We start from the raw sequence: 13,268 nt of genomic DNA, 5'->3' as shown, positions 1-13,268 counted from the left end.
GCGGGCCGGTAGGGGCGGGAGACGGAGGGGACCGAGCGCCGACGGAAGGAGGTGAGGTCAGGGCGACCGGTCGGCCCGGGGTGGGCGTGTGCAGGCTGGGCGGGCGGGCCGAGAGCGTGCGGCGGTGTCCGCGCTCGCGTGCGCGCAGCGGGGGCGGGAAAGCCCCGCCCCGGGGCTGCCGGATTAAAGGCCACGCGGGCGGGCGGGGACCGGACAGCCGCCCGCACCCGGAGCGCGCTGGGCTCCACGCCGCCCGGCGCGAGCCCCGAGGGTCCCGCACGTCCGGCAGCTCCGCGCGGCGCGTCCCGCCGAGCGCAGCAGCACCCACGCGCCATGAGCGTCCGCACCGGGCGCTGAGCCGGGGCCGAGATGTTGGGGCGCGGGGCTCGGGGCTCCGATTGGGGGTTGCTGCTGGCGCTGCTGCTGGCGCTGGGCGTGCTGCCGCGGGTGCGGGGCGTCGAGGAGCCTGGCAGCGCGCACGAAGAGAGCCAGGGTTTCCAGGTGGTCACCTTCAAATGGTCCCATGTCCGGGACCCGTACATCATCGCGCTGTGGATCCTCGTGGCCAGCTTGGCCAAGATCGGTAAGAGGCCCGGGGCTCGATGGGTCTCGAGGTCATGGCCCCGCTGCGACTTCTCCTTCCACTCGCCCCCGCCCGGCTCGCGGGGTCTGCGCGGCCCCGCCTGCGCCCCCGGGTACAGAGCGGCGCGCCCGCGTCCGCCTCCTCGGGGTCTCCGCGGGGCCCGCGATCGTCCCCGTCCGGCGCTAGCTGCCCGGCAGCCGGGCCTTGGAGCGCCGCTGCCAGCCCCCGGGAGTCAGGCCTTCGGCCTGGGCCGGCAGGCAGAGCGAGGCGCGGACTGCGAGCCTGGCCGGGCCCGGAGCGGCCGTGCCGGTCGCCGAGGGTGACGCGATCCTGGCCAGGCGGGCGCAGCCTCCGGAGCTCCGCGCGCGCCGGGCGCCTGGGTTTGGAGTCCGGGGCTCCCGTCTGCTGCACCCAGGCCTGCAGATGTCGCGAGCCGCTCCTGCCCTGGGGCGCCCTCAACCAGGTGTCCTGTCTGCGGGCTTTGGGGGCTGTTCCATGCCGGGAGAAAGAGCAGGTTCTTGCCATCAGCACGGCAGGGATAGTTGGTTCTCAGCGCAGAAAGAAACACCGTGCCACTCAAGAGTCAACCCAGTAAAATCCTATTCATAGGAGCAATTTTTCCATTGACAGTGTTTCTCTTTTAAAAAATCCTGGTCTGTCAGATTTCTCTTAACTTGCTCCAGTGAGCCAGCAAGTGGGAACCGCAGGTAACTCCCGGGCAAGGTGATGGGAAGGTCAGCCTTCCTAAGAGCGTATGAGGACCGGAGTTTCAACATGTCGGTCCACCACGGAGGGTCTTCCGGAGGTGGTGGAGAGATGGTGGCCTGTGTGACTTACCAGGTGGAGCCTGGGGGGAGGGTGAAGGAGGGGGTCTGAGGACACCCTCCCCAGGGAAGGGCAGGAGGCAGGGATTTGGGGATGGGGAGGGACACTGCAAATTGGCGAGGGCCCCTCCTGGGGCATTCGGCTCTGACATGTTCAGCAGGACAGGAGGGTCAGGCTCTGGGGAGAACCTACTAGAGAATTTGGGGCCTGGGGTTTGGGGTACCTGGAGCGCTGGTGGCACTTGGATCCATTGTGTCCCGGTCAGCACCGCCTGCTCTCTGTCCTGCTCTGTGTCCTGCCTCCCTGGAGGTCCCTCTCATTTCTGCTTTCTGGTTGTTGAAGGCACTCGCCATCCCTCTGCCTTCTCCTCTTTCCTCAGACGGCTCTTCATGTCTGTCCCTGGCCCCAGCTGGCTGTTTGGTCTCATGCTCGCTGTCCGCACTCAGTTTTCTGGGGTTTTGTGATACCAGGGGTAAAACTCCAGCACCCACGTGAAGTCTCATGTTGTGTCTCTTCCGAACACGTCTGCCATGGCGGAATGGCTGACACTTTCCCCCGGACAGGTCCAGCCCCAACCTGGGGCTCTGAGAGCCCTGTCCTGATACCCACACTGGAGTGACCCGTTTCTGGTGGGGGGCGGGGCTCTTGTCCTCTGCCACCTTCTCTCTCTTGTGAAACCACCATAAGAGTGATTGGTGCAGGGTGAACCCGTGACATTCTGGGGGTCCACACCTAGGACATGGAGCACCCTTCTCTTGTAAAGCAGATGTGTGCTTTCTTTGCGAGCTGGGGCCTCTCCTAGTCCCGCCCCGGCATCCAGACATGGAGCCTGGCATCTGAAGTTCCGGTGACAGCCACCAGTGCTCCCTCTGGTCAGTAGGACCTCAGGGGAGAGACTGCGGAAAGGCTGGTGCACTGACCTGAGTGTCTGCCTGGCCCCAGAGTGTGTTGTTCACCCAGGAAGAGCCATGTCCCTGCAACACCTCGGACTTGTCCTGAGGGCGCCTTCTCCAGGGTGGGGTGGCCACCCGCTCCGCCAGCTCTGTGTCCTGGTCAGGGCAAGCCCAGAATCCGTTTTCTTACCCACACTTATTTTAAAAGGCTCGCTGTATACTGCATTCCATTGCTGTCATCTGGGATTACTGACTCCCCTTGAAGGGGCAAGAGTCAAGCCTTGGTGGAGACTTTTTGGGGTTCTCAGGGCAGCATGGCAAGGACCCTAAGGGAAGACCCATGGGGCTGACACAGCCGCACCTGCAGAGCCCTCCTGCTCTGGGCTGAGCCCTGCCCTGACTCTCCTATATTTGGAGGTTCCCACTGTGATGGCGTTGTGGTCTCACGAGGGAACAGGCAGCACCTCAGAGAGACTCACTCTCCCCATCTGAAAAAGTAAGTCAGGACTCCCCCCACACCCAGCCCCACTCCCAGCCTCCCCGTCCCCGTCCCTCCCTCGCGCTCACCACTTCACTCCCAGACCCTGCAATCTGCTGCACTGACCCTGCCCAGGTCCCCAAGGTTCTCCTGGTGGCTCAGGATGGGCCTCAGGTGACACCTACCTCTGCCATTTCCTCTGCAGCCCCCCACCCCCTTCCACTCTGGCCCTTTCCCCATCGCCCCTCAGCTGTCCCTCCTCCATCCACCTTGGGACCCCACCCTCTGCCGTCTCTCAGCCTTCCAGACCTTAAAAACCAAACCAAACCTTAGCAAACAAGCCAGACCCCCCTACTCCTGTTCAGCCCCACAAACCAAGAGTTGCAACAAAGCACTCACCTCATCTCCGTGGTCTACCTGCACTCCTGACCAGACCCAGTGACCTGGAGCTCCACCCCTCCCCACCCCCAGGATCCATTGTTCTCCACAGTGACAAGCAGAGATCTAACAGGTCAGGGTTACACCCCAGGGGTTCCCCAGTGCCTGGCCCACCGCCCTGCCTGAAGGTAGGAAACCCTCTGCCATGTGGCTCCTCCCCCCTTCCTGCCCCACAGACCTGGCTCCCAGACCCCTCCCTGTGCAGCGAACCCTAGCGCCCCTTCTCACAAGCCCCCACAAAGCACTCCCCCACACACCTTCACCTGTATCTGGGTGCAGCCTGGAGGCCGCGTGGCGGTGTGTCCGGTCTGTGCATACATGAGGGGAAGGCATGGATCCTGGTGTTCTTCCTTCTTGACCCCACAGTCCAGGGTTCATGCTCCTGAACCTCTTTGGCCCCTTTCATCTTTTAAAATGGTCAGGCTATTTTGCTTTCAAGGCACCAAAACAGAAGAAAAGCAGGTTTCTATGCATTTCCAAGCACTTGCCAAATGTCTTACCAGCAGCTTCAAGTGCTCATTTTAGTGCACATCCCACCTTGCGCTGCAGAGGTCAGATTTCTTCCAGCCATGTATAACCTGCCGTGGACCCTCAGACAAATGTGTTGAGGCAGCTTCCCACCTCAAGCAGCTTGGGACAGAGAAAGACCAGAGGGCAGGGTCATGGCCACCAGCAAGTTGGCCCAGGAGTCTGGGTTCACCACCGGAAGCAGCACTTTTGCACGGATGAGAAATAGGAGTGGCTGCTGAGCCCCTGGACCCCAACTGCTAAGACCCCGTGCCTGGGGCTCAGCAAAGGACTTATTGTAAGCATTTGGGACTCCAGGGGCCCCCTGCCTGTTACTGTATCTTTAGGAAATTCAGAAGGCCAGGGAGCCCACCCACAGGTGGAGCCTGCTGGACCGGAGAAGTTGAGGGCCCTCCTGCAGTGGGATAGTCTCTGTCCCCGCGTGGGGGTATAGTTCCTTCCTCTGGGCCCTTGGGGATTCCTGAATCTGCAGCTTCCCGCACCAGGGTCCCTTTGGGCCTTGGGCCAGGCTGGGCTTTCTCCTCCTAATTGTGTTCTCTCTCCTCAGACCCTCCTTGGGGACCAAAGGCTGGGCCAGCACCAGGCTCAGTGGCCCACGTTGGCCGTGCAGAGGTCGTGAGGCTGTGGAGCACTGGGTGAAGGGCCCTCCTGGGGGTAGGGATCCAGGCAGCTTCTGGAGACAGAGCTCCGGGGGTGGCAGGATTATAGGACAGTACTTCTGGGGAAAGAGGGAGGTTAGAATGTTGAAGCCAGAGGAGGCCGAACCAGCACAACCACAGACCCTGGAGGACTTTGATCTCTACCCAGAGTGGCACAAAGGGGAGGGACTTGAACAGACCTGGGCTCTTAGACTATTACCTTGGTCGTAGGGCAAAGAATGGACAGGAGGGGCACCGGAGGGGATTCTGGGGGAGGGGTAGTTCTAGGTTGACAGGGTCTCTTTATTCCCAGGCATTAGCTAGGGGATTCCAGGGGACAGACGTGGCTCCGCTGTCAGCTGACATCCCAGTGGGTCCAGGGTGAGAGGTGGACACTGGGTCGGATCGGGGAGGAGCCTCCTGAGAGGGTGGGAGCGGTGAGGGGGTTCGAGATCCTGCCCAGGAGGAAGCCTGAGCCATAGGGAGAGCCCTGGACAGAATGGGCTACGGTGGCAGAGGCCAGGGTGAGGGGCAGTGTCGGTGTGGGTGGGCCGGTAGGAAACCCAGTCTGGGGACATGTCTTGGAAGTGGGCTCATGGCGCTGATGGGCTGGAGGTGAGGGCGCCCCTGACGTGGGCCGGCTGGGAAGTGGTGGGTTCACTCTCTGAGCCTGAACGTCTCTGCTCTCTCCACCACGGCCTCTCTTGGGAAAGGGGCAGCCCGGGCTCACACCCCACCCACTCAAACCGGGTGGAAACACCCCAGGAGGACCCCAGTGGCTGATGGGCCCTCTGGCTTGGAAGGCTAGGGGCTCAGGGGTGGTGGCGAGGTGGTCTTTCCTGGTTGCCTCCCCCGGTGCCCTTGGGGCTTTGCAAGCCCTTGTCACCCCTGGTCTTAGGGGAAGAGCGCCCGGGGCGGGGGGGGCCCAGGGCCAGGTGTGCGGCGTCCGGAGCCTCTGACCTGCGCTGTGCCTCCGTGGGAAGTGCCTTCCCCTAGTTATGCTCCAGGCAGGCTGCCGCCCTGGGATCGTGTCTTTGACATGCCACTGCTGGCTTATCAATCCAGTCTCTCGAGCCTCCGGGCCCTGTGTTGCTGGGCCCCAATTCTTGTTGCTTCCAAAGCCCCTTCCCATCATTGTGATTGTGCCCTTGATGGGGGCGCGTGGACCGACGGCCTGGGACATCCCTGGCACTCCACCCACACCCTCCGCTGTGTTACCCAGGGCACCCGGACCCCCACCTAATCCGTGTATTTCTCTGAGGTACAGCCGTGGGGGCTGGGCATCTGGCCCAGGCACATTCCCAGGCTGTGGGGAAAGCCATGGGGTGGTGTTTACCTCCTGGGGTTAAAACCAGAAGCTTCTGGTTTTGACTTAATGTGCTCTGGTCCTAGGACCAGGAGCCCCTAGTGCTGAGCCTCACCCTTGTCCTACTCTTTCCTGTGGGTTCCTGGGCACTCTCCATCATGCTCTCCTGCCTGCTTCCACTGAATTTCCCTTACTCCCCTCGAAGGAATGCATGAGGAGATCTGGAAAAAGATGACCTAGAAGGATAGCGTGAGCAACAGGAGTCCCCAGTAGGCCCCATCCTCCCAGGGGTAGATGAGTCAGTGGGCCCTAGTGGACCCCCAGTCCTGGCAGGACAGATGCAGTCAGTGGGCCTGGAGTTAAGACCCATCATCCAAAGCCTAGAACCAAGGGCCCTTCCAACAGCCTCTACCATGCTGAAGGTGTAAAGTCTCACTTTTCGGGAAGGCCCATGGGGGAATTAGCCACAGGCTGTGAACAAGCCATAGGCATTTGGAGCTCAGGTATCACACGGAAATATCCCAAGGAAAGAGGGGCAAAGGTTGGGATGTGCTGATAGCCTCCAGTCCTGCCTGCTCATGAAGGGACTCCCCGGGGAGGCTTTGCCTGGGCCAACTTCCTGTAAGTGGAGAGAGTCTTGGTGTTATTCCCAAGGTTCCAAGCCCCAGTGCAGGGTCTGAACCCAGGTCAGCCTCTCCAGGGAACGCTCAGTGCTCTGTGACTGCGGTCGCCTGAGACCTGTCTCTGTGCCTTCCTGACCTGGCCTGCATTCAGCCCCACACTTTATTTCTTGGCAGATGTGTCAGGACACCCCCCTTCCCCATTTTTGCCCCTCGAGGAAGGAGCTGTGGTTTCCTCTGTGTCCCTATGGGTTGGAGGAAAGATTTCCTGCCACACCTGCCAGGTCCCTGAGCTGGGGTCTGAAACTTGGGTGTGTCTAAAGTTAGGGTTCCCATCTATGCATTTCCCCCAGTGTCCAAAGCCCATCTGGCAGCGAGTTTTACCTGGAGCTGTACACTGGGGGGTGGGGGTGGCACTCAGGCAACGAGGGATGGGACTGACCAAGGTCTCTCTGCCACTGTCCGTCCCCTGCCCTGCCTTGGCACGTGCTCACGGCTTCCCTCAGAGAAGGGCTCCTTGGCTCTGGCTGGCTGGGTCCCGGGACGGGCCTCTTTCCAGGAGCACAGGGCCCCCGGCTCCAAGTCCATCTGCTGGCCGCTCTCAGGCACTGGGTCTGAGTCTCCAGGTCTTGGGTGCTTGGCTTGAGCAGAGCCTGCTGACCCAACCTGTCTGCACTGTGGAGCCCGGACTGGGTGGTTTCCTGCTTGGGCCATGGGAGCACAGCTGGGGTCCCTATTCTCTGCACCAACGAGACCTCTGGGGCTGCTTGGGTGCTTCACTGGGCGGCTCTCTGCCCCCACCCTGTGCCTGCACCTTCGCTCCTACCCTGCCTTCCAGCCCTCCTTCCTGACCTTACTTATCTCCCACCCCCTTCCCTATCTCTCCTTCATACCTTTGTCTTCTGTCTCCTCTCTCTGCTCAGGCCGGCAGAGAAGGGGTGCTGAGTGAGCCCAGGTGCTGCCCTGGCCCCTCCCCACCCCAGCCCTGCCTGCAGAGCCTATGGGACTGGGGGATGGTGAGCGCCAAGGGCCTCTGGGCTGGGGGGCAGGTACACCATTAGTGAGGGGGGAGGCGGCAGAGGGGCCGGTGGGGCAAGAGAGGCCCAAGGGCAGTCGGGACAGGGAAGCAGGACGGCCCCATGGGTGCATGGTGGGCTCCCACCCACACTGGCGTGGCCTTGCCCTGTGTGGCTTTCCCCAGACTCCACCCCGTCTTGCAAGCCCACCCCCGCTCCCGAGGACCCGAGGTCAGTGAAGGCAGGGCTGTGTCTGGTTTGTGCCGTGCCCTCCGTGCCTGGCACCCGGCCTGCCCGTGCTGCTCTCGCTGAGCTGCATGGATGGGTGGGTGGGAGCCTGAGCACAGCCCGGAAGGCCTGCTTCTCCTCCATCTGTAAGCTTCATCCAGACCATGTAGGCTCTGGGCCTGGGAAGAGACTCCTTACCTGAATTCTTTCACTGCCACACAGCCTCCTGGGAGCGCCGCACCCGCAGACAACACCCTTCACGGGGGGCAGACCCGGACAAGCAGGGCCAGCATCTGCCCAGAGCACCCAGGGTGTGTCAGGCTGAGGGTGGGGAGCACCTCACCCACGCAGCACTCACCTGGACGGGCCGGGTCTCCAGGAGAAGCTGTGCTCACCCCCGCCAGGCCTGGCTCAAAGCACGCTCCACCACCAGCCAAAATCTGCTGCCAATTCGTCCCCAGCCATGCCTTCTGGAACAGGACACCACAAATCCCCCGGGTCCCAGCGCGCCGGCTCCAGGGACTCGGGTGCCTACCCGCATGGCTGCCGGCTCACACGCTCCTGTGCTGAGCCTGGAACTTGGGTCCCAGGCAGGTCAATACCATCATCAATACCACTGTTGGGGGCATGACTGATTTACTTAATGCGGTCTCCAAGCGCTTGAGTTTTAGCAGCTACCTCTCTGGCTGCTGGGGAAGTGCTCCCCAGTTCAGTGCTCACTTCACAAACATCAGTGCCACCCAGCGCCGAATGCTGCTCTGGGCCATGGGATGCAAGTGCCACGGGACAAGTGCAGGTGCCACGGGACGCAGGTGCCATGGGATGCAGGTGCCACGGGACAAGTGCAGGTGCCACGGGACGCAGGTGCCACGGGACAAGTGCAGGTTCCTGGGGGGGGGCAGACAGATGAGATCATGCTGCAGGATACATGGCGTCATGTACTGTAGCGAACAACAAATGAGGCTGAGTGCACATTGTACTGCCCCCGCCTGGAGCCGCCGCCCTGTTGGCCCTGCCCTGCCTGCCACACACCGCCTGCTAGGGTGGCCATGGGTGTTTGTGCTGGTCACTCTCTAGGTCATGCAAGATGCCCCAGTTGGGTCAGGGGTCCGGCCTGGACATCGGCCTCACACTGGCCTTCCCATGGAGCTGGCTGTGTCTCAAGTCCACACCTACAACCCAAGTGTTCATTCATCAGTTCTAGAAGGAATTGAGAGCCCCATGGTTTGAAGGACACAGGGGGTCAGAGTCCAGGCTGAGGAGTCAGACTGTGGCCGGGGTGTAGGCTTCCCATCTGGGGCACAGTTGAGATGAGCCACACAGGGAGGGAGGGGGGCAGCCAGAGTGAGAGGGGCTGGGGGGAGGTGGTCCACGGGGAGGCACCAGCCCAGGGAGCCCCCGTGGGGCTCAGGGCCACCGGGCTGCAATGGCAGGTGGCTAGGGCTGATGATGGAGGCTGGGGACCTGCTGGCAGGTGTGGACTGTTCAGGTGGGGGTTGAGCCAAGTCACTTCCCAAGTTCCCCTCACCCAGTGGAACGCTCTGCTCCAGGCACAGGTGTGTCAGCTCTGGGAGGCATCCAGCGAGCCCCCGCCAGGACCACCAGCCTCTGGGGGCAGGGACAGCCCAGTGCTCGGGGAGGAAGGGTGCAGGGCTGCGTGGGGGAGGGCTGGGTTCTGTTTCTCCCTTTCCTGGGTGAATCAGGAAGCCTCAGTGAATTTACCACCTGCCGAGCTATCATGCTAAAGTCCAACTGCTTGTGAATTCTCAGCTGGGGAAGGGTTTCTTCTTGCAAAGGCAAAATTGGAAGTTGGAAATACTTGTTTCTGACAGCTTGTGGAACAACACAGAAGGTGGAAGACCACCAGCTCCCAGGGGTTCTGTCTCTTTGGGGATTTAACAAGCCCTGGCTGTTGGGGTGCCGTGGACCTTGGTCCCCCTTAGCCCTCACATGCTGGTTGCTCAGTGCAGGTCACCTTCAGCCCACTAGCTAGACATGGACCCGAACAAGACAGCGCTGCAGGAGGGGGACCCCAGGTGCACATTGCACCTCGTGTCCACGTGCAGGTGCGCGTGTGTGCACTGCCCCGTGTGAGGGCTCCCCCTGAGGTATGAGGGTTTTGCAGCCTGTGGCTGAAGATCTGAAATCTATTCCCCACATGGCTATGGTCTCAAGGCCTGCTGCTTCCTGGGGTCGTGAGGTGCCCTGTGAGCCTCCGTAGCACCAACGCTCCCTACGGAGGTTCAGGGAGGAGTGGACAACCCGGCTGGTGCTCAGGGGACATTGGGCGAATGGCCGAGTTATCGTCACCCCCCACACACATGGTCCGAGGGAGTGTCTCCACACTGGCTGTCAAGCCCTGGGCACAGAGTCTCAAGGGAGGCTCCCTGCCCAACCCCCACAGGGCAGCTGGGCTCCCAGGGGAGTGGGCTGAGGAGGGGGGTGTGGGAGGGAGCCGAAGCCACCCCCTGGCCGTTCCAGTGGAGGGCACCCACCGAGAGCTGTGTCGTGGGGCCGCAGAGGCCTTTCCAGCTCGAGAAGCCAGCAGGCCTCCAGAGCAGGCCCGGGAATAGGTGTGCTCAGTTGCAGGGCCGGGCGGCCACAGCCCCTCTCTGCACAGAGGCCAACTCAGAGGCCAAGTCCCCAGAAGGTGGCTGGGGTCATGCCCATGACAGAGCGTGGCGAGAGTGTGCTTGGGGGACCGCTGCCCTTCCCCACGTCCTGTGGCGGCAGAGCCTTCATGCCTTCCTCCTGCTCCTTCAGCTGAGGATCCGGATGGGGATCAGCCGTCTGTGTAGCCTAGAGTGGGAGAGTCTCTGGCCTCAGTTTCTCTCAGGCAGCTGAGGAGCCTGGTGAGACCAGCGGTGCTCGGTCCAGCTCAGCCCCCCAAGGTCAGCTCCAGACAACTTGAATCAGAGCCTCTGGGGGTGAGGCTGGGGTTAGGAACCACGCCTGAGGATGTCGGGGTGGGAAGCAGAAGGGAAGCGATGCTCACCATCCCTGAGCAGCCACGGCCCAGCCAGGCTCCTGGAAGCTGGCCACGTCACACAGCCACATGCAACTCCAGGGCCTCCCGCACTGGGGCTCCTGCCTGGTCCGTCGCTGCATCTGAGGGATGTGTGGTGGCCTTGCTGTGGGCTAGCTACTCTCCCCTCCAAGTCCCTGGCCTCCTCAGCAGGGACATGGCCTGCATCCACATCTCCCTCGGATGTGGCCGCAAGGGTGGACATAGCAGGTGCACAAATGCATGAAGGTTGCTTAAAAGGTGCCCGATGGATGTCCCGTGGACACGGTGATGACCCTGCATGGTGCCCGGTCACAATAACAGGTCAGCCAACAATAGTTGTGTAAAAACCACAATGCCCGGACAGTCAGACAGCAGCTGCAGGCACCCGTATCAAAGGCGGAGGGTGAGGAGCCAGGACCCCCACCCAGCTCTGGGGTGCCCAGTGGAGAGGCGTTCGGCACACACGCCAGCTGCCCGCAGCCTCCGGGTCCTCCCCTGTCCTTGGGGTGGAATGCTTCTGCGGCCTCGTCCTGGTGGGTGCTGGCTTTTACCCACTGAGTCCTCAGCTAGAGGGGGCGTCTTGTGGACTTGGCCAGGCCTAGGAGGACCACCCCGTGACTGGCTGTTGGCCCCGCACAGCTGTGCCTCAAACCCTGGCCACGAGTTGGCCTTTTCTTCCTTCCTGCCCCAGGGCTGGTGTTTCTGGTCGTCTCCAGCACAGCGATGCGAGGATTGGGGTGGGGCTCATCCGACCACCACTTAAAAAATACAGTGAGCGAAGAGAGCAGGGCTCGGATGTTGGTGTCGCCAGGGCACTGTCACCCTCCGCTGGTGTGTGGCAGGTCTAAGCTCAGCCCTTCCCCTTGCACCTTCCCCTGTAGAGCTTACCTTGCTGGGGATAAACTGGAGAAGGAAGGCAGTTTTAAGTTTCTGAGAAGGCCCCTGGTGTTGAGAATATAGCCTCTGTTGTCAAAACCCTTTACTCATTAACTCAGTAATGCTGAGAACATTCCGATGGCTGAGGTGCCCTCAGGCCCCGGCCAGCATCAGCCTTGCCCTGCACCCTGGATTCGGTCCCCGCAGCCTGAGAGGAGCATGTCGTGGCCCAGCACCTGCTTTGGCTCACCTGAGGTCCCCCCCACGGGAGGCAGCGGCAAAGGCAGGCTGGGCACACGTGGCCAGCCGCCCAAGGGCGAGGACGGGCTCTTCTTGCCAGACCAGTGAAGCTGCTGCAACCCCTGATCACCAGTTCGGGGTCGGGAAAGCTGACCCCCAGGCCCGGGCTCTGCGACCCTCTTCGCACCCCCACCCCCACCCCCACGGGGGCATTCTGCGGGGGTGCAGGTGGTGGAGACTAGGGGAGTGTCTCTGCACCTCCCCCTCCCAGAGGCCCCCACCTTGCCCTCAGGGGCACGTGACCCTGACGTCCCTCCCTCCCTCCGGCTTTCTGCTGAGAATCCTGGTTTTCTCATGATCTGAAGGTTAGTTCAAGTGTCAGGGAGCTGGACGTGGCTGGGGAGGTCAGTCTCTCGCTACAGAGCTGGACGTGGCTGGGGAGGTCAGTCTCTCGCTACAGAGCGGAGCGCCGTCCCGAGCCAGGTGCCGGCGTGCTGCTGAGCACCTTGTCCTTGCAGCCCTGAGCCGCACACCCGTCCTGTGGCCAGCACGGAGCCAAGCAGAATCTCTGCATGGTCGTGTCCGTTCCCAGGAGAGGAGCAGGAGGGGGGCCAGCTGTCCTGGGGGCGGCTGCCTGCGTGGAGCTGGCCCTCACACTGCAGCCCGGCCACCTGCACCAGCCCACGGGGCCACAGTTAGCTGTTTTCAGCCTAAGTCCACGGAGCCAGGCCCCAATGCCTAACTGTGGGAAGTTAAGGTGAATTGTCTGCTTTTCCAGAAACAAGGTCCTCGTTCCTGGTAATGTGCTCTGTGCCTTCATCAGAGGGAGAAGGGCAGGGTCCGGGCTCCTCAGGCAGCCTGACCTGGAGCCGACTCTCCTGCCCATCAGAGCCGCAAGGACCGGCCACACCATGGCCTGTGGAGGATGTACGTGGGTGCCAAGATGGAGGCAGGTGCCTGCCCTGCTGAGGGCATGTGGGACAAGCATCCACGGAGACCTTGCCACCTCCCACGGAGCTCCTGTCCTGGGACGGACACATGTCAGGCTGTTTCTGGGGGGCCTCCGTCCCAGTGGGGGGACTCTGCGGGGGACGGGTGGCACACCCAGGGTCCTGCAGCGTGCGCGGGGTCCGACACCCAGGTCCCGGCAGGGGCACGTGGCTGTTGTGCTGCATGCACACTTCTCCCTCGGAGAGGCTCTCGCCTGACCCCTCGCAAAGGAGCCTGCAGTCCCCCACCGAGCTGGGCGCCTCCCACGAGCACGTGTGACCCGAAGCGCTCGGCAACGTGGGCAACACACGGCACCGGCTAGCCGCTGGTTCCTGAGACGCTGCTGCCCTTGCCCACCCACACGCACACCCACGCCCACTCGTGCTTGCTCACACAGCTCACAATCACCCGTGCTCACACCCACACATGCTCACACAGCTCACGGTCACGCGTGCTCATGCTCACACCCGCTCGTGCTTGCTCACACAACTCACGGTCACGCGTGCTCACGCTCACACCCACACAGCTCACAATCACCCGTGCTCACACCCACACCCACACATGCTTACTCACACAGCTAACAGTCACGCGTGCTCACACAC

The 13,268-nt window shown here is 62.3% G+C and overlaps 1 protein-coding gene across 2 annotated transcripts in view; it reads left to right on the top strand.

Moving 5' to 3' along the window:
• Positions 1–369: 369 nt before the first annotated feature.
• SLC9A3 (solute carrier family 9 member A3) overlaps positions 370–13,268 on the top strand; it is a 43,373-nt gene continuing 30,474 nt past the window's right edge. For both annotated transcript variants that reach the window (XM_034998758.1, XM_034998757.1), the window contains exon 1: positions 370–583. In XM_034998758.1, the coding sequence (XP_034854649.1) occupies positions 370–583 (214 nt within the window). The remainder of the gene's footprint in view (positions 584–13,268) is intronic.

Source organism: Mirounga leonina, unplaced genomic scaffold, assembly GCF_011800145.1.
Source record: "Mirounga leonina isolate KUSES-001 unplaced genomic scaffold, KU_Mleo_1.0 Mir_95, whole genome shotgun sequence".
Classification (NCBI taxonomy): Eukaryota; Metazoa; Chordata; class Mammalia; order Carnivora; family Phocidae; genus Mirounga; species Mirounga leonina.
The sequence above is the reverse complement of the archived record's forward strand: the minus strand, read 5'-3'. Positions and strand labels throughout refer to the sequence as shown.